General features: G+C 39.0%; 1 protein-coding gene across 2 annotated transcripts in view; it reads left to right on the top strand.

Moving 5' to 3' along the window:
- Window positions 1–26,735, top strand: part of LOC124160579 (ATP-binding cassette sub-family C member 4-like) — a 201,290-nt gene that overhangs the window by 127,029 nt on the left and 47,526 nt on the right. For both annotated transcript variants that reach the window (XM_046536461.1, XM_046536460.1), the window contains exons 2-4: window positions 23,552–23,837; window positions 24,575–24,685; window positions 26,208–26,342. In XM_046536461.1, the coding sequence (XP_046392417.1) occupies window positions 23,764–23,837; window positions 24,575–24,685; window positions 26,208–26,342 (320 nt within the window). In that variant the 5' untranslated portion in view covers window positions 23,552–23,763. The remainder of the gene's footprint in view (window positions 1–23,551; window positions 23,838–24,574; window positions 24,686–26,207; window positions 26,343–26,735) is intronic.

Genomic DNA, 26,735 nt, shown 5'->3' on the forward strand with positions numbered 1-26,735 from the left:
CGTGTAAAGCGGTGAATTGCTAGAACACATGCGAGAATGCGTGGATGCGAGACGGCAAAATAGCCCCTGTTCTAATTTCGTTCATGCATTCGCGCAATTCCACGCCATTTTAGAAATTAATGCAGTTCTAACCTGCGCAATTCCGTGTACCGTGTAAAACGGCCTTAATGGTATGGACGGTTAAGTTATCTCGTCTTCTTTTCATCATCATCCATCACTGGTCAACAAGCCTAAGATTCGTTTGACGCAGCTCTCCACTCAATTCTCCTATCAGCTAATCTTTTCTGGACTACTTACTTCACATCCTTCTTCACCTGTTTTATGTATTTTGTTCAAGGTCTTCCTTTACCTAGTTCTTGCCGCCCACTGTTCCCTCGGCGATTGTCTTCATCAGGCCATGTCTAAAGATATGGTCGATATGGTTGTCCTGTCTTCTCTTTCCGGTTTTCTCCTACTATTCTTAGGATTTCCTCATTACTAACTCGATCGATTCATATGATCCTCATCATTCTTCTTTTGCACCACATTTTTAAAGTACCACCCTAGATTCTCCGATGCTTTAATTGTCCATGCGTCCTCTCCGTAGAAAAGCAGACTCTAAATGTAAGTTCTGATAGATTGTTTCCTTATCTGTATGTTTACATTTCCCGCTGTGAGTAGGTCTTTCCTTTGGTGGACTACTTTGTTCACCCGGGCTACCCTCAGGGGCGGATCCAGGATTTTTTCTGGGGGGGGCACAAGGATACCTCGTAATACAAAACGAACGCAATGATAATGGGACCGTATTAAAAGTTTTGCATATTTTTCAAGGGACTGGGGGGGGGGGGGCACGTGCCCCCGTGCCCCCCTCCTAGATCCGTCTATGGCTTCTCTGCTGATAATTTCTTCCTGGCTGCTCCCATTATAAGGTATTCTGCTTCCCAAATAACATAATTCTTCCACATCTACAGTTTGTTTCCCTCTTTTAACGTTCGAGATTTTCAAAAGATTTCTCTTCTCTCTTACTCTTCGAAAGTATTCCGCATTAACAGCACGATGTATCCATTTTATCTTCGTCGCTCTTCTGGGACACCAAATTGTGAAGGCTTCAGAATGAAAATTCTATACTGCTGTTATTTTTCTTACCTCACCAGAATGCTTAAAGTGCTCCAGGAATAATTATCTTAAACGGTTGAAGACTTAAATAATAATAATCCATCAATAACAAAATGATGAACAGATGATAAGTAAATGAGTTCGTCCATGGCTTAAACTGAAATATAGGTGGGAAATAAAATATCATAAAGGAGCATGTTTCTCATGAAATTGGTAATAAATTGCTTCCTTACTTCAGCGCTTGTATTACCATCTCTTATAACTCATCTTTTTCCTAAATGCCCTCGGTATGATGGCGTCATGACAATTTTTTCAGATGCACCTTCGAGCAACCCCAGGTTTTGTACGAAATATTTCCTTCTTAAACCCCTTTTCCTATTCCCCAACTATCTATATATAAAGTTGCTTTTGCATCCATCCATTCTCATCCATGCTCTTTCCTCCATCCCACCGTGATTTTCTTTGTCACCCTAGTTCATTATCCTCCCGCTTCTATTTTTAGGCATATTTCTGTGTTCTTTTGGCACACCTCTGTTAACGGTCTTTTTTTTTTAATCTCTACAAATTTATCAAGCAATAAAATCTCGCCCGTAAGGTGCACGTCGTGAGATGAGTACATTTGTGCTCGCATGACACAATGCATACTTTCCAAAATACATCGCGTGGTTTTCTTGCGATGTAGAATCTCTTCACGCACATTTTAGACTTGGTGTCAGCGCTGTAACTCGATATTGCATAAAGTCGCGGGCAATAAACGTGCATAAATGGACCAAAAACAGTGCCCACAGAACGGGAGACAAGCAGTGGCAAGCCACAATTAATTCCTATCTCTTGCTCATTTGTCGGCCTCCGCGGCGGTGGGGATTAGTCCTTGCCTACCAAACCAAAGGTCGCGGGTTCGAGTCCCGCTTGGATAGGTTGCCCCTTCCAGGACATGGTTGTGTGTGATCGTCTGTTGTTGGTGGTTAAAACTCCCGATGTAAAGGCCTCATTGCGCTGTATTCGGGGGGATTTGAGATGAATAAAAAATTGAATAAGTGGCAAACCACAGTTAATTCCATGACCTCCAAACCTCCTGTGACAATTTCTTGCAATTGATCCATGGTTCTCGCAATTGGGCCATGATTCTCATTATCAGACCAGAAAACAAGGTAACAACCGTAGCACAGCAATTTCAAAGTAGGTGCAGAACACGCAGGTGGGCACTGCTAGCCTGAGATTATATTTCAGTAGGGATGCTTTCAGTCAACCGAGCCAGTTTCTGATACATCATGCATGCCGTTCATTTTGAAAGCATAGGAAATGTGTTATTGACGTCATATACCCAGCTAAGAGATGGAAACTAAGATGTTTGGAGATGGGTATTACCGGCTTTCTTAAAAGAGTCTATTTCTTAATGGCTGCGATGTGTCTTCAAGTATTTATGTACACAATGCCATGTGCCCCTTCCGAAGTTAATTGATGCATTTACTCCGCCCTACGGTACGGTTATTACGTTCTCATTCCGTAAGCCCTCTGTCGATAACTGTGTAATTTCCTTGATGCAGTCTACCCTTGAGGCAGTCTACTGTGCGACCGCCATTTGTCAGATTAACTTCCTCGTTTACCTGCGCGACAGGACCATGTGACCGTCTTAACACAATACCGGCGGAGCTTATTTTTACGGGGTTGATGGAGTCATTTTGTTTGCTCACCCAGCGCCAAGCGTCTCGTATTATGCATGAGTTGGGTAACGGGAGACAGCTATCGGCTTTTCCTGGATTATCTCAAATGCGCTGTCTCGGTAGTGCGTTGGAGACGAAATCTTGCTAGAATTTTAATGGGGGTGATAGTCGACTAACAGCCGATATTACCCGCGTATTATTATCTCAGCAAGTTTCCGTTTCGTGTGTTTTACTGCCGCTTCCTCGGCTATTTAACCTTGCTCCCTTGTCATTATGATTTCCGTCTATTCTGAGACAATTTTCTCGCCGTATGGGTTGCCTAGAAAAATGATGTACTTGCCTCCCCGTAGTAAATATGTATTTTAGAGCGATGAAGGTGGCTAAGTAGTGGCCTAAACCGGTGACCAACATTTAAATACCCTACGAATTGCTCATAAAATGGCCGTAAAGCATATTCAAAATTTATGACTTTCCACGTTTAATATGCTCGCTTTCTTGTTAGTGTGTTCTGAATTAGTTTTACCACGTTTTATTATAAACCCTTTCTTGTTAGTGTGTTCTGAATGTGTTTTTTCACGTTTTATTATACTCGCTTTCTTGTTAGTGTGTTTTTCCTTCCGCAAAAAAATCTTAAAACTTAAATTTCGACCACTTCCTGATTATCTAGAGCGCTGAAATTTTCAAGATAGCTCAGAAGTGGACGACAATACGATGTTCTTACACTTTTAACATGATGGGAACAGTATCTCGGGTAATATTAAGAAATCAAAATCAAATATGGAGATCAGTTAAAAAAAAGGACCACCAAAATCAAATGGAGGCGCTGCAAACTTTACAGATGCATAGACGTTATGAAGTCTCTTCTAATCGCTGACGCAACATCAGTCGTAGCGCACTTGTTACATCGGGAGCCCGGATCGGGGTTCTCGGGAAGCCGTTTCTTCTCGTTTAGCCGCCTTTCCGGTGGGACAAAACTATAAATTATGCAGTATAATATTGTAATTTTTATAAAAAAACACGTTCTTTAGGAGGAAGAAAGTAAATCTCTATAGTCTCTTAAATTATTAAAAATCTCAAGTATGCTTTAATGATAAAATATAATTAGTTTTTTATGGAAATTTAAGTTATCATTAAAATGTGAGAAAATACAATTAATTGAGGTGGCAGAGATGCAGAAGCTCATCCGGATGGAAACCCGAAACAACTTCAACATCAATACAATTAATACTTACTGTTCAATAGATGTCATCCTTGTCGCTTTGTGAAAGCAACCCAGGTTTTTCGTTACTGATATTTGAAATGTTCTTCTAAAACATATTTGAAAATTTCAATAATTTAAGGCGACAGTTTCGGGCGCACTCCAGCTCCCGTCTACGGGCCCAAAGCGCAGAAGCCTCCGTAGCAAGTTAAGGAACCGTTGGCCATTATTTTCTTCTTTTTAATAACGTTTTTAAATAAAAATAATATTTTTATATTCTAATATTTATTAAATTAAGATCCCTTTCCTCCATCGTGAGTTTTTAATGCAATGGATAATTAATTTTCTTTCGAATTGTTGGCCATTATTTTCTTTTTAATAAAATTGTTTTTTTTGATAAAAAAATAATAGTTTTTATATTTTAATATTTATTAAATTAAGATCCCTTTCCTCCTTCGTGAGTTTTTAATGCAATGGATAATTAATTTCCTTTCAAATTGTTGGCCATTATTTTATTTTTCATAAAATTGTTTTTTTTTATAAAAAATAAAATTTTTATATTTTTATATTTATTCAATTAAGATTCCTTTCCTCCTTCGTGAGTTTTTAATGTAATGGATAATTAATTTTCTTTCGAGTTTAAGAAAAATCAAACTATCATCGTAGTCATTCTCCCATATCTATTACACAATCTCGTATATTGCAATTTCAGTCCTGTGTGCAGGAACCGTAAATCGCTTTTGTTTATATTAACTCCAAGTTTGTCACTGTGGTGAAAATTTCAAGAAATTCCCTCCTCAATTTGTTCTCCTGACTGTCGTTTAAGGTAGTTGCTCTTTTCCCTCTGTACATTTCGTTTAAAATATTCAATATTCCATGGGCTATGATGTTTTCTAAATTGGAATTAGTCTTATTATCGAGGTTAATGCCGATCTCGGTGCATGCTTAAATTATTTTTCTTCGACGACATGATACTTATGGATAAGCAATTTGTCGATGCTGTTCATGTTGGCCAACCATTCAGTGAATTCAGGAGAGACATAACATTTTATTATTACATAATTTTCACCTCGTGGTCATTCACCGGGAACGAACACGATTTCTACTTGCCTCACTTTTCAATACAACAATTGCATAACTATTTCTTCATAACCCAATGATATATTTAGAAAAATGAATAAACGTGTAATAGTTTCTCTTCAATATGGTGACTCCAACCATAGATCGCCTTTAGTATCAAAATTTAGCGTTTAACAGACATCTCAAAATGATGCCAAGATTTACTTATGTAAAAAAGTAGGGGTTCGTTCTTCGCAGATAAAAATAGTTATGCAACGGACATGGGAAATCAAATGTGATTGAATTGTTCTCTGCTCTCTGCGGAAATAGGCAGAACGAGCTGGTGTACGCTTTTTATGACCTGTGTCCACGAATTAAATGAAGAGCTTATCTGAGATAAGCTGAAACTTTTCTTTTTCCAGTAAGATGTGAAATAATGAAGCAGAATTTTTCGATCGCGAAAAAACGCACGTGGGTGCTGAATGCAGTGATTACCTAGTATGATTGGACAGAGGAAGACGATACGTCTCGTTTAAGTCTCCTGATTTGAATCGTAACAGGTGGACTCGAACTTACTTCGCACGTAGTGAAGTAAAGGTATTTGCTTTTCTTAAGCGTTGGAATTGAAGATTATTTTTTGTAGCTTTGTTGGATTAAGAGCAGGGTTGATTGATTTAAATCACTTCGATTTAAATCATGATTTAAATCACGATTTAAATCACTTGATTTTTATTTTTTTAAATCAGGTGATTTAAATCATAATGTGATCTATATGTTTGATTTTTAAAGAGTCAAGAAAAGGAAGCTGTAAGTGTATAATTTTTATTTTTATTTCTTAATTAATATAATGAATCGACAGTTATCAGCACAATGGTGGCTCTTAAATAGAAATGATACTGTAGGAATGCATGTAACATGAAAATTAAAAAAAAATGGCTTTGGTTAGAATACTAGTGTATCCGTTGAAAAAAAATTGTTTTCTGATTTAACTTCTAAGCGTAGGCACCATACAAAGTTGCAATTACAGAATTTGTCTAAACTTCATATGCTTTAGAACCGCATAATATAGCACATCTGATGCTTCCAATGGCAATTTTATATTATGCTGGTGTAATTTTTAATTTGATACCATTGGCATTTCCATAGTTATATGCCCCTGATTGACTAAATGTTGTATTAAGTTTAGAGTATGTTGCCTCTTATTGTTTCTGCAAACGATCATTCTCCAATATGCTGCCCAAATAGTTAGTTTTGCAAATAACTGAATTTTTGATGAATAAAGAATCATAAAAATCTCATTTAAATCAATAAAATCCGATTTAAATTTAAAAAATCAACAAAAATGATTTTTTTGAAAAAATCATGATTTTTATCAACCCTGATTAAGAGTTTCCACGTTGTCAAGGAAGGTATAGTTTATTGGGATTCGAACAACCATTCCAACAGTGCTTTTCTCTTGAACTACTTACTTTTTGGCTTTTACCATTCGACCTATTAGGCGTGCATGGCTTTACTATGAGTATTTGAGAATCAATCTTGCCAGTGCAACCCTAGGGTTATTTGCGCATGAATGCCTTTCACCGTTATATAGTTGTATCTCAATCGAGGAGTGCTTGAAGAAAGCAGACACACCAGTGAGCAGAAGCAATGCGTTAAGCCTGAATCACACGATCATTTTTTTTCGTCGCGAAAGTGATCACTATCGCGAGCACTGCGCAAAATGATCGTCGGCGGCAATTGTTTTTCGCGATGGCGATCGCGATGTGGATTCCCATCGCTATTTTTCATCACTCGTCCGGTCGCTTTTTCCGTCGCTAAAACCGTCACTAAAACCCCATATCAGCCAATCAGATAGCATGACCGTATGGTGTGATTGCAGCGCCACGTTTGACAAATGTGGGAACGGCATAAATAAACAAACACGCTATATAATTTCGTAATGAGGGTCCTATGACAACGAGCTGTGATATTGGAAATGATGCGAAAAGCGACGGCGGGATTGACCGTGTGATTCAGAAAAATGACCACAAGAGCGATTGCTTTTCGCGACGGGAAAAGTGATCTCGATAGTGATTACTTTCGCGACGAAAAAAAATGATATTGTGATTCAGGCTTTAGCAAATAAGCTATCAGGAAAGAGCTGATGAGAGGAGCGATACATTATACTTTAAAGAAAAGACCATTTCAAGAGCCTTGTTTGGAGCGTAGCACTTACGGTGCGGAAACGTGAATGCCGAGTAAGGAAGTCGAGAAATGATTGAAAGCTTTCTAGATGAGGTTATGAAAAAGCATGGTAGGGTGAGATGAGTTGCAAGGAAGAGAAACGGCGAAGTGATGGGCGAGGAAAGGGAACTTTTAGAGGTGATTCACAGGAGAGGGTTCGGGGTGGAGGTCATAAAGCGTGTTATTATTATTATAGTATTCTACCGATTAAGGTAGGTTTCCATGGAGTACTTAAGAAGCATTCTGGGAGCCTCCCTTTCCTTCCAGCACTGCCTTCTTCAATCCACTGGCCTACTCCCTTTTAATCTATCCAAAAATCCTTTCCTTCCCCCCCCTCCTCGTTTACCCAACATTCTACCCTCCAACTCCGTTTTCAACATCCCCTCTCCGCTATGTACTCGCTCCATCCAAACCCTCTGTCTCCTCCGTATCTCATCTATAAGCTACCTCTCCTCACCTACCATGTCCAGCACTTCGTCGTTTCTCCTTCTCTCTGCCCATTTCACCTTCTCCATTCTTGTTCATACCCACATCTCGAATTCCTCCAATCTTCACTCGTCGTCCTTCCTTAGTGTCCACGTTTCCGCACCGTAGAGAGCTACACTTCAGATCAAACTCTTCAGTAACATTTTCCTTAAACTCTTACATAGCAATCCTCTCAGAAGCTCCTTCCTGTTCATGAACGCCTCCTTTGCTCATGCAATTCGCTTCCTGATGTCCTTACTGCTGCATCCGTTTTCATCTAATGTGCCGCCCAAAAAGTTGAATTGCTCTACCTGCTTAGTTTTTCCCCACCAACTTTTATCTTGAGTCTCACATTCCTCGCTCGCGATGCTTTAAAAAACCGCATTACCTTGGTCTTCTTGTGATTAATCCTCATCTCATACCTACTCCTCGCACCGCTCGTTTAACGCATCCACTAGAGGCTGCAGTCCCCTCGCTGACTGGTTGATGAGCGCCTGATCATTCGCGATCCTTACCGATTTAAACACCATTCCTCCCACTTTCACTCTTGACTTCCAACTCGCCCCACGCGTTTCTTCACGCTTCACTTACCATCTCCATAAAGCGTGTTAAAGAAAGAGAAAGTTAGGTAAGCGTAGAAGGAAGAAATTGGCTTAATGGGTTAGATTTATGTAAAAAGGCCTTGTTAAAGAGATAAATTCAATTTGTGAGGTGAGACAGGCTGTATTGATTTGCAAAATATTTCTACCTACCTTACCGTTAGCTTACCTGAGAAAATAATTAATAGGTCCGTTGAAAAAATGAAATTTAATTTTTTGTAAACAAAATTTCGTCTACTTCTTGTATTAGGGTTGTCGTAATCTACTTTCATAAGAAGTAATTACTCTCATGGTTTCGAGGAAGAATTCTGCATGACAATATTTTTTGTATTAAAATTACACATGAGTGATATTGGTTTCGCAGGCATGCAACATTTGTATTCGTTTTATTTCTTTTCCAAACACCTACCTCGTTACATTATTTTGCTGTTTTTTTCATACTTTTCTCATCCCTTCATATCAATTTTGATGAATTGTTTACGCCGGCCCTCGAAGTTCTGAAGTAAGACCTCAATATTATATTATCTTTCGGTAAACATCAAAAAGTTCCTTGAAAGAATTCACGAGAAATTACAAAGACAATTGAAACAATTTTTTAACATAATCCTTGTTGTAACGTAGAAAATTCACTTAAGTATTTTTGTTCACTAGACCCCCTTTTGAGTTTATTCCTTTGCACTGGTTGATATTTTTCTCTAATTCGTCCAGTTAGGGATGCAAATAAATAAAAATCTAAATTTGTAACGCATTTACCGATTCGTGGTTGTGACTTGAATTATTGATAATCAATCTATGAGAAGAAAAACCATGCTTACGTTGTTGTGGCTGAGTGGTGAGTTTAGCGTTCTTCATAAAGAATGTTTTCATCATTAACCTCAGCAGAATATTTGTGTGTATATGTTGGACGTTGCAGTCGTCATTCATGATGGCGGTGTGTTCAGTTATCAACTAAGGAACAGTTAACAAGTGGAAGTAAAGCCTGAATCACACGATCATTTTTTTTTCGTCGCGAAAGTGATCACTATCGCGATTACTGCGCAAAATGATCGTCGGCGGCAGTTGTTTTTCGCGATTGCGATCGCGATGAGGATTCCCATCGCTATTTTTCATCACTCGTCCGGTCGCTTTTTCCGTCGCTAAAACCGTCACTAAAACCCCATATCATCCAATCGGAACACATTCCCCTATGGAGCGATTGCAGCGCAACGTTTGACAATTGTGGGAACGACATAAATAAACAAACACGCTATGTAATTTCGTGATGTGGGTCCTATGACAACGAGCTGTGATATTGGAAATGATGCGAAAAGCGACGGCGGGAGTGACCGTGTGATTCAGAAAAATGATCACAAGAGCGATTGCTTTTTGCGACGGGAAAAGTGATCTCGATAGTGATTACTTTTGCGACGAAAAAAATGATCGTGTGATTCAGGCTTTAACAACTAAGGAATCATTATACTAAATCGCGCTGCAATCGCTCCATAGGGGAATGCGTTCCGATTGGCTGATATGGGGTTTTAGTGACGGTTTTAGCGACGGAAAAAGCGACCGCACGAGTGATGAAAAATAGCGATGGGAATCCTCATCGCGATCGCGAAAAACAACTGTCGGCGACGATCATTTTTCGCAGTGATCGCGATAGTGATCACTTTCGCGACGAAAAAAAATGATCGTGTGATTCAGGCTTAAGGGACAACATTATTCCAAAAGGAGTCGTGTGCGCTTGCGAGTGTGACCACAGATACATGCGCTCCATAGTTTTGGGCAGACCGTTTAGTTTTTAATAAAATGAGCCATGCCACCTTTTATTTAATTCATTTTGAATTTATCGTTTATTTATTGTGTTTTTTCTCTAATGATATTTATATATTAGTATGATTAAAATAGCTAAACATAGCGTGACCATTATTAAAAGGATGTCACACAATGGTAGGTATCTGTCAGATGGCTACTGGGAGCTTCATATCTATCTAAAGTTCCTTGCTTGGTTTTTTTTCCGTCTTTAATTCCGATCCTTCTTCAACCAGATGAATATTAACCACCCAATGACGTTTGGTTATCGATAAGTCTTGTTTGGACCGATACATATACATAGGCTTCACTCCAGCTTGCTATCTGAGCTTATTCCAAAGTGCTTGAATTTATTTGCGAAGGATATTCCTTGAAATGGCTTTAAAAAAAGCATCGGAAGCCGTCATTGAATAAATATTAATTCCATTAGTACTCGCCTGTATTCAACTTTCCCTTGTCCGTACGGTAATAAATAGCTGGCTGTAAGTGGCTGGAGCGTTCTTGGTACCGTTAATGAGTGCTTTCTCGCTTTACCTGTCGCTAAGGGGGAAGGAGGGTGAGGTAATTATACCTTCATTATTAACCGGTCGTTAAAATTTCAACTATAAGGATGGAAAATTGCCAGAAGGGGGTGTTCGAATGTTGATGAAGCTCTATCATTTTTCCCTCAGTATGTTTGGATTTGATTTACGCCGTAAATTATAAACGGAATGTTGAACTTAAGGCTGAATCTTGTTTTCGGAGACTTAGCAAGTGATCGTTTCCCCCATCATTTTCTGAATCACACGGTCATTCCCGTCGTACCTTTTTCCATCGCTTATTCTGTCACTTTCTGTATGTACAATAGGGTGGTTTCCTATTATTTTTTATTGCCTAAATCGAAAGATTATTACTCCTGGAGTACGTATTTCACGCATTTAGATTTTTAAATGACAATATCTATTTTTCGCGATTAAATGAAAAGTGAAACATTTCAAGCGCGCGAAAACGCAACGGGTATGTATGAATGCCGGGAAATCTCTCCGTGTGACGTATTTCTCGTTCCCGCTGCCGCCCTGTGAGGTGACCTTAAGGGAGGCTTGAGCGCTGATACGACGCAGGTTGCTAGCGGGTAGCTGAGTACCCTGCTAGCTGGATGCGCTTGGTTAAAATAAGGATTATTAATACCTTATCAAACGAAGAAAACTTTCCGACCTTAGCCAGTTTTAATAAGTGATTATTAAGACATGTTTCCCTGAGCTCTGCGCCTTATGCATGCATTGGTAATCTCAGACGATGTAAAACTCCTATCTACTCGTGTAGAAACTAGGTCCCTGTGACGTCACGTGGAGTGGCATTGCGTGGGCGCCAATCTGGCCGTTTTCAAATGAGGATAAAAATGAACCATTGCCATTCGTTTAAACCGGTATTTCTAAAACGAAATAATTTGTATATTATAAATACACTAATGGTGGGTAACGAATCGCAATCAATGCCTTTCGTTTTCTTTGATAAAGGAAACTACCCTATTGTGTTCAATTGAAAGCCAAGCGTGGTGTTACAATCGCTTTTTAGTGGCCGAGCCACGAATATTACGAAAGAGGATCCTCAATTCGGCCTCTAAATGTGTTGTCAACCATCGCGCATTTAAATGGGTTTGCTAAAGTTGCCACTCGCGTCGCTGACGGACAAATTGATCCGAGTTTCACGGGGAAATGAGGTATAATTAGCAGTTCTAACCGAAATTTACGTAATGATGATGTGATCTATCAAATGCATAACTTTTCGGTGATATTCCTCGCAATTACAAACGTTGTAATGCAAAATATTGGAAAAAAGTGGATCGCATAGCACTCATCACCGCGCCACGGACATTTTTGAAAGCCGATAAAAATGTGACCGAAGTGGCAACAGAAATCAGCCTCCTTTGGGATGGCATTGGGCCTCCTCTATGCAGTCCCCTTGGGCTGAGCGTTTTGATTGGCTGGAGGACGGTGCCAGCGATGGCTTCAGCGACGGAAAAAGAGACGCTCTGAGTGATGGGAAAAGGGATGTGATTTCCATCCCTCGAGCCATCGCGGAAAATGATCGCGTGAAACGATCATTTTTTCCGCCATCATCGGAGCGATCGCTCGAGCTTTCCCTCGTAAGGTACGGAAAAAAAGATCGTGAGATTCACGCTTTATCTTTGTATTAGCAGGTATAAATTCCGCGACGCATATCAAAAATCATCATTATCTTTTTCAAATCCAAAATGGTAGTGCGTGTTTCATCATATTCGATATATTTCGAAATCCTTTTTTCGTTTGATGGGGAAAACCCTTTTCATCTTATCGCAAAGTATTATTTGGAAGTGTGTAACATACATGTATTTCGCTTAAACACGTGAAGTTGAATCGTTAGTCAGTTTTTGAAACGTTGGCTGAAGAAGAAGCACTCAGCTAGTGGAAGTTATCTGTGGAAATCCCTCTTGATTTCCGTCATAGTAACTGTAAGTCTAGTAAATAATATGGGTGCATTTAGAGCAAATTTAATCATTATACGTTATGAGGAATAATTTCTGTGTATATTGAGGATAAATTAACGAAATTTGTGTAATTTTTCTGCTGAAAGTGATGCATTGCGAATAACGATTTCTCCCCCCCCCCCCTGTCATAGACTGTTGGGGTGTGATGTTTATTAAAATCAGCCAATTATATCTTAATTCTAAAAGGCAGGCTTCCGCGATTTAACTTGATCACTGCACTATCCCGGTCTTGGGGGGTGAAGCCGCGTCGAGATATCACTGCTCACATACCTGGCCGACGCGACGTTTCGGAGGCGATGCAGTATATCATCTTGCAGAAACGTCGGCCAGATATGTGAACGGTGACAACTCGACGCGGCTTCACCTCGAAGACCGAGATAGTGCACTGAGGAAGTATATCTTATTTATTATATCATGTAAAGTACTAGCAAATATTTTTATCTGTAGATTTCTATGCTTCGATCGTAAGTAAGTGAACAGATGTGCCCTTTTTATTTTATTTCAAACGAAAAGATAGACATCAAATAGAAAATTTTGTTTCACAATTTTTCCTAGTGTTTCAGTCTTCAGATTTTAGAAGGATCGACTGTTTGAATTCTTTGTAATCCAGTTTGAATTCCCACCAATTCAATTCTTCCTTTATTTTCAGAGTCAGTCAAATTTGTGTTGGTTGAGTTAGTCAAATTGTGTGACTGCCCCCACGTGTTCCGATGCCGTGGGCAGGCAGTCAGCTTTTGGTCGCCAGCGTCGCCAGGTAGAACGGTTGAAATTGAGAGTTCTCCTTTTTTGTCATGAATCATCAACCTCAAATATTACATTTTCAATGAACGTGATACATCTGGTCCTTCATAACGTTTATCTTCGTACCTTACGTGGACATCGATTATATGACTTTTGTCGCAGGGCCGGCCTTAGGGCGGGGCGACCGCCCCGGGCCCCGCGTTCGTGAAAAAAAATTAAAATGTAAGTACGATAGTGTTGAAAACGCAATCTCAACTATTACTGTATTGTTAAGTCCGTGCTGTCCATGTGAAATTAAAACTGTCTTTTTTCATTGTACAGTAATTGCTTTAGGCTAACAACTAATATACTTTCATAATCTAACTTATAAAAATACGTACCTATTGAAAAAGCGCGCTTTTTATGTTTATTTTACGTTATAATTTTATGAATAAATATAATTATAAATTTTATTTGTATTATACTATTTTGAACTCAACTGCGTGATGGTATCATAACGGCGTAATTACGAAGTCTGAATTTGGGAGGGGAACACATACTTAGCCAGAGAGTGGTAGGGATTCAAAATGCTCGAGTTTGTAGATGGGGTATAGAGTTTAATATTTTAAGTGAAGGGCCCCGCACTGAAGGTTCGCCCCTAGCCCCGCACCTGCTAGGGCCGGCCCTGTTTTGTCGTATCTCGTGTCGTTCACCTCAAACATTTGTATAAGTGAATGAGTGGTCAAAGTGGGCTTTATGATATGTCTAAAGGCCGTTTTACACGGGGCACGGAATGCCCAGGTTAATTAATGAATTTCTAAAATGACGTGGAAATGCGCGAATGCATGAACAAAATTATAACAGGGGCTATTTTTCCACCTTGCATCCACGCATTCTCGCATGTGTTCTAGCAATTCACCGCTTTATGCGAAGCAATTTTGATTGCGCCTTCGCACGTACGTCAGATTGCGCAATTCCGTGTACCGTGTGAAACGGCCTTAAGTTGACATGCATGACCTTTCCACTGCGCCCCTCTCTGGCGTAGGGTGCTCCATTATTCCCTTTCTTCTTCTATTCTTCGGCGCACCTCGTTTTTCACCCTAATCGTCAATTTTACCTTCATTTAGATGTATAGAAACATTTTTTTTATTCTGAGGCGTTCATTTGGTTGACGATACAGGTGCATCAGCTTCCCGGAGATAATGGCCCTCTTTTAAAATCGTGACCTTGGATTTCTTCCGAAAAAAAACATCTGACCAGACGCGATAAAGACGACAGTCTTATCTCCTATTCGCCATTCCAAGGGCTGGTCGGCGGATAGCTGAGCAATCACCCACTTTACGTGTGTACAAAGCCAGAATATTTCGAGCCACCAATTTCCTAAATCACTGTTTGGGATACAGATTATCCTCACGGACTCTTTCATGCAAGAATTAAGTTTATGTATCTAGTTTAAAAATCCGTGTCAATGAAATAAATGGTGTTGATTTGAGAAAATATTTAACTTTATCAGCCGGTATCCAAGAGCTGTGAAATCTCGTGCATTCCCAAATTTACTCGAGATGTAATTATCTAATGCCTGGGGTAACATTTCCACTTCACTTGTTTTTTTAGAGAATCTGTGTAACAGTGTGCTGCATATGAACAATGTATATGACACAGCTATATGTGTTTCTGTGGGAGCAACTTTCAAGCAGCAATTTGATTGATGAAGCCATGAGTAGCAGGTGCAGTCTGCTAATTTGTTATACTATCACCCTCCATTTTATGTATCATGGGGAAAGAACCACAGTAAGGGTATCTAATGGCCTGCCAACGTACTTTCGATTTGCTTTCCAGAATTTTTGCGAATTGACAGCTGTCTGTTAAAAGGGAAAATTTTCGGAAAGCAATCGGTAAGTATTGAATATTCTTTCTGAATGCTTTCCAATTGCTTTCCTTTTGCGCAGGGATGCCGACTTACAAAAAATTTGGGGGGGGGGGCAAACCGGAGACCTTGCCCCGAGAAATTTTATAAGTAGTGAGTTTTAAGATTTTTAAGCATTTTAGAAGTCATATGATCAACATTAGAACCCTGATAACTCGAATATTTATATCTAGACGCTCTGGGGAAAAGCGACAAGCCTGACACATTTTTCCTCACACCCATAACGAATTTTTGATGGGGCTCGGGCCCCCTTAGGCCCCATGGAGTCGGCGCCACTGCTTTTGCACCATTGGCATGACGTGTAACAGTCAACATGATAAAAGACATTCGACTTAAGCATATTTCTTTGCGCATATACTTGAATTTTCAACCAATGTCAAGTATTTTACGGGTTTAGATAAGCTGTCATGAACGCCGTGCCGTATTTTGCTGACCACTCTGTGACGACTGCATACTTTTTATCTTTCCACGCAATCTCGTGCTGCAATTCAGCGTACGTTTGTTTCCCCTTGCTGAATCCCATTCATAAATGCCATTCGCCGCCTTCCCTCCCTCGACTTGCTTCATTTACTATTCCTAATGCGCCACTCCACTTGCGCCATAAAGAAATACCATTGAAAGACGCGATAGCAATAATTGAAACGAAATATGCCTGACCAATTTTTTTAATGGTATGGTACAGGATATAAGGCCAAGACTGCGACGTACAGGTCGTAAAAAGATACATTTTTTCGCTCCGGTGAAAATAATAACTTCGTATTAAAATAAATACATATTGTAGTAGACAAATAAAAATTATCACAGTTAACTTAATAATACAGTTATTGAATTATTAAATTGCGTTAAATTAAATCGAATTAAAAAAAAACATAAATTGATGGAATCCCTGAGGATGAGCCCCGAGTCGGAGCTCGAAACGTTGGCTATTATGGATAATTTAACTCGGTGGGAATCCCGAGAAGGTGGGTAAACACCCAAAATATATGTATGCATAGTTTTTTTTAGCAGTTTATGTCCTGGAATTAGGTGCCTCTGTAGGAGGGAACAACCGTTTTGAAAGCTCCGATTGAAAAAATATAAATGCAATGCAGTACACAAGCTACTGACGGCGTCGAAATGATGTGCCGCTGTACTTTGAAAATTTATATCTGGACTTCAGTGCATACCATAGTAATGAATAATACGTTATTTTAAAGATAATTTTATTCTCAATTCTGATTTATTTTTTGTTTTATGAAAAATTCAAAAATGTAGGCACACCAGTGCAATAAGTGACTCCGCGCACCGTAAAATTAGCCGTTTTGTAAACTTCATGAACTTAGTAACTCAAACTTGGGAAAACTACTACGTTTACTGAATTCATCTTCCACAATAAGTTGCAAGCATTAATTTAGATAAATAAAATGGCTTTTGTGTATTTTTAGAACGCATTTTTTGTTGTAAAATTACGAAAATGTTTAAACATTACCTAGTCCTACAGTTTTCCACGAAAGAAAAAATAAAATTAATTGAAACACCAGATACCGAATGCAAATTACAAATGTATTTCAAATACGTATTTTAAAATACTTGTATTTGATATTCTGCCCTGATCATACATAGTCAAGTCTCGAATTGTCGATCAGTACGGATGAATACTAATAATTCAGCTAATAATTTACGCTAGGTGATAATGATTATTCATAGGAACCTGGGTCGATTTATTTAAAAAAGAAGTGACATTGGCGTAACTATGGAGGGGATGAGGATCCCCCCGAAGCCTCAGAGATATTTAAAAAAATATTTAAAACTATTGTCTAGTTTTGACGCATATTAACTGTATCTCCTTAAAGTTAAATTATAAGTGCCAAAATGATGTAAAATGTATTGCCAAACGTGTTATTTTTCGAAAAATTTCCCTTAACCGCCATTGCCAGGGGAGGGGTCTCCCTTCCTAGCCCCTCCATTCCCCCAAAGCATGTTCCTAGCTACGCCACTGAGAAGTGGTATAAGTAACACATATTATTCCTAGAAACCTTATAATGGAATATTTTATAGTTAAACATGTCTTGTGAATTTTCTTTTCTGATCACTTTTAAATGGTCCAAGATCCTGAACCTTAGAGTGCCCTTGTCCACGCGAATGCTTCCACGTGCTATTTCCTGGTATCCAGTAGTATGCTTCTTTAGCATAGTAGCGGTCTCTTTGACATGAATCCGCCTTACCTTGGGCTCTTTGACGCTTGATGTCAGCCGTGCTTCTTCCTTCCCAGGTATGGTGCTCCCTTAGTTGGTGAATGATTCCACTTGTTCTTATCTTTCTCCTTTGAGGCGGAAGCCGGCGACTTTTTTGTCTCTTCCGCATGCAAATATCTTGCTTTTCTATTTACATTGCCTGCGTCGAACGTAGTGGTCTCATGGTGACGGAACGCCGTTCCGGCACTGGTTAATTAAAGACATAATAGTCAAATCGCACTTTTAAAAACTTTGCTATCTCAAAATTTCAAATATTTACATTCTACACCTACATAATACCATGCGAGGCACCTCTAGGGTGTTTGGCAGGGGGTGATCAATCACCAACATGCAGCATGCAATTGGACTCCCACATGCACACCACACGGTCCAAAAAACGTCACGTATACTAACAAATTATACTACCATATGCTGTTAGAAATAATAAAATTAAGAAAGATGCATTAAGCTTTAAATAGGTTAGTAGGCTACACCACAAGTCATTTCTATTTATGAGTTCTATCGCTGCCGTTATAATCTATTATTGATCGTGGAAAAAAAGACATTCTGAATCTGTCTGTTCTACAATCTATCTCTCTTATTTTATTTATATGATCTGATATTCCGTATTATGTTGGCGTCCGTAAGATGTGGTTAAATTCGATAGAAAAGACACTGCTCCAAACCGTTCGTAACCATATTCGTAACCAAAACAAAAAATTTTGTAATAAAATGTAAAAAATAACTTGTAATAAAAGAACAAACAGGGTAATATTTCAGTAGTAAAAAAAGTTAAGGGAAGTGCGTTCCGACACTGCCAATTTTTCCATGACGTCACTCGTCGATCATAAACTTTATGGTCCCCTGCCTCGCAGTGCCATGGCGAGTATCGAGAGCGGCAGGAAGTGAATTCGTAGATTCGAATATAGTCGAAGTGGTCCGCTCGCATTAAATGCAAATAAAAAATTCTCGTCTGTAGGCACACGTCATCCAACGAAATGATCGATGGATTTTTCTCCTCACAGAAAAATCTGCCAATTTTGTCGGTAAATCAAGTAATGGTAACGCGCCCCTTTGTCCCCATGGAAACGCAGGTTGGTCCCTATCCCCTACCCTCCTATCCTCTCTCCGGAGGTGTCGACGGGCTCCGTTCGCGGCGCCTCCTTCCTTTTTCCTTTCCATTCCATTCCCTCTCCGGATGACCGGGCGTATCAATTGAATTGTTGGGTCCCGGCCCCGGTGTGTTGTATCCTTCTAAAGGCCCCCCTTGGATCGATCGACCCTCATTCATTGAAGGTGCATGTCGTAAGACGAGTAAATTCGTGCTCGCATGACGCGATGCTTTATTTCGAAAATAAATAGCGTAGTTTGCGTTCGATGCGGAATCTCTGCACGCACATCTTGGCTTGGTCCCTGTGCTGTAGCTCGTTTAATTAAGCTGAAAGAGGAATCGTTTCAGACAATTATAATAGCACATTTTCGTCCAACCTTAAAATTATTTAATGTCCTTAAAAATGTGGAGCATGAAATGAAATGTGGAAAAGGCTGGATGTCCACAAGAAAAACAGTTTTCATGGTAACTGCAAAGTGCATCCAAAAAATGTTTACGTTGCCATGGCTCAGTAACAAAGGAGTTGCGATTCCATATTTATAGAGAAAAATGCTTAACATTGTCCCCTTTACCACCACTTGGAGTACCACAGTTTCCTCCTGAAACACCCTGTATATAGGGATACAGTTTACCGATTTTAATCATCGAATCTCGGGAAATTTTCGATTTAAAGTGAATTAATTTAATCGCTTCGGAGCGTTCATTCGCTGAACATGGGTAAATTTCTTTTTAAGCGTTGGTCTTTGATTAGGGGTGTTCAATAGAAACTATTATGAACTTACGGGCCCTAAAATCGGTTTCTTCGGTCATTGAAAGGGGTGGTCGCTTACTTAGAGCTGTCGATGTGAGAGGTTCTGCTGTATTTTCCCAGGGAAAAATGTTCACGGTTAAGATGAAGGCAAGCCAGTAAGCATTTGCCTAGGAACCTTTGAATTCGGTCTTTAAGTGTCGCGTGTCTTCCCAATCGATACCAAAACGTCATCTCTTTCGTAACGTGTAATTTCTTGAAAATTACAGCCTCTATATCGATGCTCGAGGCTATCTTTTTCCATCCTAGCTTGACATCCTCCCATGAATGTTGTCATCGTCCATGGCTTCCTAATTTTGTCCCGTGTCTGTTCTTTTTGTTCTGTCAAAATGGGGTCATTTATTCGGACCCAGTATAATTATTATAATTCATTAAAAGAATTCAGCAGACGAACGGGAAAGATGACTATGGACGAAAACAAAATGTTCCCCTTTCAGTTTTTTCTTCAAAATTGTAAAATAAGAATACGCGAAAGTTGCTCCCCATTTTTCATGAGTTGTTGACGCCAACAGAATTCTGGCTCATTCACCGTCCAGAGAGGAGCTTTCGCTAAGGGAAGGATTCGTTCACGAGAGTGTGAAGAATAACGGACCGCATGAGTCCACTGCGCGAGGTTAAGGAGCAGGGGGGTGGGGAAGGAAGAGGGAACGGTGACGCGCTGCGCAACAGTGCGTGACGTCATCAACTAAATTGGTTAATTGGTTTGAAGGTGGTCGATTTTCACCGCTAATAGCTGGAGAGGTAAGAGACGGATCGAGAAGCGGAAAAATCTTAATTTTTTTACTCAATCATAGTTGATAAAATAAATTTGGTGAACGACCGCATTCTTTCTCTGTACCGACGCTAAGAAAAATTAATATCGCTGTTATTATTGCGTATGTATGTTATGCATAAGTTGATTTTCATAGGTTTTGGTCTGTTGAATCAGAATTAAAGTTTTTTTTATGTACATACAATAATTTGATTTTTAAGTAATATTTTGTTTGAACAATTATTTTGAAAACCCCAATGGAAATTTAGTTTACTCCCTTATTAGTAAATATGTATCATTATATATCCTATGAAACTAAAATAAGATGTTTTGAACCACTGGCAAACACAATGGTTTTGGTGCCGGAGTTGTGTTATGCTTACGCGAGGTGTAATTGACCTCAGGTGAATCCAAATCTGGTTAGTACATATTTGCAAAAAAGCTTATTTTTTTAGATGTAAAGGTTTGGCTTTTGGTTGTATCTTGATCACTGAGTTGAACTCCAAAATATTCAAGACATGCCCTTTTTGCTAAGCCAGTGTGTACCTCCAGAGCAGGGGCCAATGTGTACCCCTCTTTCAGGGGTGCCGACTTACAAAAAATATTGGGGGGCCCAAACCGGGGATCTGCCCCAGGAAATTTTATAAGCAGTGAGATTTTAGTTTTTTAAGCATTTTAGAAGAGTCATAAGATCAGCATTAGAACCCTGATAACTTGAATCCTGATATCTGGACACTCCAGGGAAAATCGACAAGCCTGACACATTTTTTCGTCACACCCATAACGAATTTTGAGGGGGCTCGGGCCCCCTCAGGCCCCATGAATTCGGCGCCACTGCCCTCTTTGTACACATTGTCTTGTACTTTTTTTTATTAGTAACTCTATCTGGATGCAAATGCCACCTCCACCTCTTAAAATCACCTATGATGAAGGAAGATGCCTAGGAGTGGATTGAAATTTGCGGCATCTTGCTTCATAAAATGAGCACAAAATGCTAATTCATTTTTAACAATAAATATCAATGACTACTCTTGGAACTGCAGACTTTATATTAGTGATGGGTCGATTCCAAAATTTTATCGATTCCGATCCCGATTCCGATTCTGACATTTCGATTCCGATTCTACCGATACCGATTCCATCGATTCTGATGCCATAGGCTCCAAGAAAAATATCACTTAATTCCAGGCAACAAGAAAACCACTTTAAAAAATATTACTCTGTGAATGAGTCAGTTGACAAAAGCATCTTTCAAATAATTACTATGTAATTAAAATATAATAGCTAAATTTCAAAACAGAATATACCTGAGTACAGAAATTTTCATAGCTGTAATAAAAATTACATACTACGTATATGAATCTATGTAATATTTGGCCCTTTCAAATTCTCAAGCAGAAAAACCAATTATTTTACATGCTCAGCCAGCAGGTTTTGACGTCTCCATGTTATAGTATTACTGCCTGCAGAAAATTGCCTTTTGCTACACATGTGTGTTATTGTGCATGTACTTTCCCACCAAAATTGCAAGATTTCGGAGACTTTGGAATTTTTATTAAAAATTATATCAACGATTTTTTGGATCTTGAATCTTCATGGAATTCAAGTGGTCGAAGCGAACAACTATAGAACTAAACTTTAGTTTTGTAGAGCCAAAAAAAAATGCTATACTTCTCACGTCATTTAATCAACCTTAAAATCTCTTGCTTTTTTTAAGTTCAAGAAAGAAACTAAACGCTACAAATGAATATCACATCGGACGGTCGCAGTAATAAAAAAGGCTACAAGAGCCTTGTGGTGTGAAAACTCCCCCTACCGCGCGACTCACCTCGGCGAAGGTGGAAAGGGAAAAAGGGTATCGGTTGTTGCCTTTCACGGAAATAGTTCTTTTTTCTCTCTCTTAAGCATGCTGACTTAATCTCTTCACTTTACTTCAATACCCGAGGCATATTTCTTATGCGTGGGATGGTTCCAAAAAATATCCAATCCTTAGTATTTTCACTCGAGTAATGCGCTAAATGGTCAAGTCGATCTATACATAATCCTTTTTAACATCCTCAGTTTAGTGTTTTAAGTCAATGAAGACGATTATCTATGCTTTAAATGACGATTTTCAAGACTAATGTTTTAAAAAACTTGAAAAATCGGCCTGTTACCGAGCCTTAAAGTTCCGCAGCGTGTAGCTCAGCCTTGACGCGCGATTGAAAAATCGCTCTTATTTCCTTCGTCGCAAACTTTTTTTTCAAGATTTCTTATTAGTACTCTTTAGAAATCTCTACTTTATATTGTGGTTCAAATTTTCCGAGTTATATTTTTCGTAAACGAAAGATAATGTCTACTTTATGTCAAATTTCACGTGAAAAACGGGTCGGCCATTTTGCGTTGTAAAACCCGACAGATGAGAGCCAAAATCTTCGAAAGTCATTGAAAGTATAGGCAAAGCGCCAGATCAAAGGAATATTGCGTTTTATATTCCATAAAACTCACACCAACGCAAAACTACTTGGATAAATTCAAAGATTTTTTGAGGAAAAACGATATCTCGCGTGGCATTGAAAACTTGGTCATGCTTGGGCCTCTGTATCTCACTAAAGGTTCGTATTTATGTGAAATGGCATATAAAGCAATATTTGGTAATGATTTATGAGTATTTACGCTGAGTTTCAAGTCTCTATCCCCCAAAAGGGTCATTTTGGACTTTATTCCAGCTTTTTCCGATTTCAGACTAGTGTGCGCCGGGTAGGAAGACGATCGGCCGCTGCGGCTGGCGTAAAGGTATTCGGCGCCCACGTCGACAACTATAGTGTATTCGGCAAGCTGAAACTACCAGGCCAAGGCATTAGAATGACTTATCGGCTTTAAAAACTGCATTATTACATGAGTTTCATGATAGCGCTTCCTGTCGCCAGATTGCTGGACCTACTAGCCTCGAAAGCACTGTAACCTTAACTACTCGACTCGACATTCGTAATGCGACTCGAAACGCTCGAGTCGAGTACCAACTACTCGATTGAATTGAATTTTCGAGTACTCGCACATCCCAAGAAGATATGTGTTTTGTTATTACGATTACGTGGCGCGAAAATTCAAATGACTGTTGGAAACGCGGTCGTTTATTTTGTTGTTTGAAGTACTACTGGAATCGGAATCGATTTTTCGCCTTGGCAAGTACTCGTTTTTGATTCCGGTTCTTGGCCGAGAATCGAGGAATCGAACCGACCCATCACTACTTTATATACCTAAACACACTTTTGGCAATATACTCCAGCAGCAGATACCACATTTTATTCTTGGAAGACTGAAAATCCACAGTTTTTTTTCTGTTATGCTTTAATGGTCATCATTAAAATGCTTTCATTGTTTACTTATTTTATGTGACACAGTGTAAAGTAACCTAATTAATGTGTCCTATTTTTTTCAGGATTGTCCAAAACATCTCCAACATGAATTCAAGGTGAAATCATGAAATAAGATTAGGAGATAAGACATAAGAAACAGATCTGAGACACAGTGCCACCAAAGAGCACAAAAGGCTGTGATCTTATGAGTGGAACGAGGGTGAAGTGTAGGGGGAAGACGTAGAATTATCAGCACACATCAAGACATCTCCAGAGAGTAGCACCATTATCTGCCATGGACGCTGGAAAGACATGGAGCAATCCAAGTCCAAGGGAGAAAGCAAACATCCTCTCCGTTCTTATGTTCACGTGAGTATCTTTCTGTTATTTTATCACATTAGGTGGGTGTTCCACTTGGCTATTTCCGCATGGTGATTTATTTTTACGGGTCATGGTTTCATTACAGCATTACACTGTCAAAGTATTTACCTATGCCCATGTATTACCTTGATAATGTTATGCTGTTACTAAACCATGGTCGGTAACAATAAATCACCATGTGTAGAAATAGCCAAATTTTTATTTCTTCAATTTCTACTACATAGTCTACATTATAATCATGAAGAGTAAAATTGTTTAAACTGCTGATCATTTCTGTTTGCAAAAATTTGGTGCTTTTAATCATCATTGAGAAAATAGCAGGGGCAACTTGTGTGCAAATAACACTGGTTAACTTGTGCGGTAATGAAACACATTTTGAAGCTATGAAATGAAAATTGAAAATTCACTTTACACTTCAATATTCAATCTTGATCTTGGTTATGACTATATTGTGTCATCATCACAGTCTTTCTAGTGAAATGAAAATGTCAAGGTCTTTGATGATGATGTATAATTGTTGAAATGGTGATCACGAGTGGAGTATTAGTGTGAATTGTACAAAGTGAATTCTCATGTCCTAACGCTAAGTCACCTTCTAATCAAGGAATAATGAATTTGTTGGTTGCCTGTGAATATCTTGAAGATTATCTTAACTTTCAACTGCATACTATTGTCATTGTTGTCAAGGTATGATTTACTTATAAGTTTTTATAATTTTTATTTAGTTGGACATTTAAAACATTTTGGAGAGGTTATAAGAAGGATCTCGAGGCAGAAGATCTCTATAACCCCTTGCCAGAGCACAAGTCAGACTACCTTGGAGATAAATTGGCAAAGTAAGTAAAGTATTCTAGTTGGTAATTTGCTGATGCATACAGTTTGGAGTCAAAATTAGGCCCCAAATAAGGCCCGAAACAGACTTTGGAGACTGCAAAAGTTACGAATGAAATCACTTCATTGAATTTTTTAAATATGAGAGTATGTATCCAATTTTGTAATTACACAATTAATTTATAGCAGTAGAGCCTCCATAACGTATAACAACAAAAATGCATATGCTTACAATAAGAGTCATCTTTACCCTAGACATCATATCCCAGTCTGGCCATAGCGGTTGCCATTATGTTCCCATAATGGTTTTGACCCCCAGCCATATTGTGGCAAAAGTGTGGCCCGCCACAATGTGGCTTAAGTATGGATAGCATTCTTTCTTTATATCAATAAATTAAATCAAACAACTTCCATTTTTATAACTCGCCAACAAACATGTATCAATAGCAACCGTAATATACCTATGTTTACAAATGTTTGGTTTGCCAATCTGTGGCCTCCCAGAGACGATCCAAAGTGTGGCCATAGTTGCGCACTACGGCTTGCCGGTTGGCAACCACCGTTCGGGCCATAATACAGCAATCTATGGCTAGCCATAGCCATAGTTGCCACAAGTAAACCACAATTCGACCACATTGTGGCCATAATTGTTGTGTTCAGTGGCGCAGTGAGGGGGGGGATTTTGGGGGATAAACCCCCCCCAGCGCTCAGAGAAATTTTTCAGTTTAATCCAATTTACTTAATTGGATTGATATTACTAATAGAATGGTGTAAGGATCAATGAAATATCCCTCAGTCGTTGAACTCACCATTTTGAACCATTTATCTTGAAATTCTGCAATTACTAATCTCGCACATACCGCTTATCCTGTTCGGTATTTCATACCCCCTCACACACTTGGGTATTAGTTGCACCTAAACCCCCCCAGCCTTAATTCCTAGCTGCGCCCCTGGTTGTGTTGACTGGGATCTCTCATCATTGCTATGGCTCAAGACCAAAAAAATGGGGTTTAGGCGTACATTCAGAAAGGTGTTACTGTACAAATTACATACTTATATTGACTGGTAACCGGGATAGCATAGTGGTCTGTGGGGTTTCCTGGAATGTGAAATGTTTCCAAAACCTGCATATTGTTTTCCTGTGGTTTTTCATTGATGTAAGTGTGATCTATCAATTTGCATTGGCTGTGGAGTCCCCAGATTTTATGAGAAGGGGTACAGATAGGTGCAATGATTACTCTGGGATTGCTCCATCTTAGGGCCGTAGTATGAAAATTTTGTTGGGGTGTGGAGGAATTCTTTTTAAGGGGGTAATTGAATTTCATAGAACTCATTTGGAAGGGTTACACATAGTGAGGAAGGACAATGGAACTTGCTGGAGATCACAATCTCAGCATCTTAAAACTCTGCTTTTTATAGCCCGATTAAGAATCCCATTGCATGTGGATTTTTTATGCATTTCAGAAGAATCACTACCATTCAATTATCGTGTGTGTCATTTGTCCCAACTTTTGCTTTATCTTGCAGGAATTGGGAAAAAGAGATAGCAAAGTTCAAATGCAAGAAAGGAACCCCAAGTTTTATGAAGGCCATTTTTGCAACTTTTGGACCTCAGTATATGCTATTTGGATTAATCTTTGCATGCATGGAGTTAACAGTCCGGTAAGATATTTTGAAGTAAATATTATTGTTTCTATATCATAAGTACTGGGGGAGTAAAAAATTTAAGTTTCCCTGGGACATTATAATAAGAAAAATTTGCCTGACTTCTCAGTGGGTGATATATGTTTAACCCATTCTCTGCAAACCCTGCAGAATGAAGGGGTGGAAAACAGAATCTGCTGCTTGGCAGGACATATAAATGTATAAGAATATAGATAAAAAATGTCTTTAATCAGATAAGTTCACTACCTACAAGTCCCAGAGAATTTGTTAAGTAATTTTTGAGAAGAAATTTTTCTCGTGTATTGTGTCTGGTGCATAATTTTCAATGCTTGTCTTTGATTATTTCTGAAACTGCAGTGATGGGTTGGTTTAGCACTTTATTTTTTGATT

The sequence above is a fragment of the Ischnura elegans genome, chromosome 6 (genome assembly GCF_921293095.1).
Source record: "Ischnura elegans chromosome 6, ioIscEleg1.1, whole genome shotgun sequence".
In the NCBI taxonomy this organism is placed as follows: domain Eukaryota; kingdom Metazoa; phylum Arthropoda; class Insecta; order Odonata; family Coenagrionidae; genus Ischnura; species Ischnura elegans.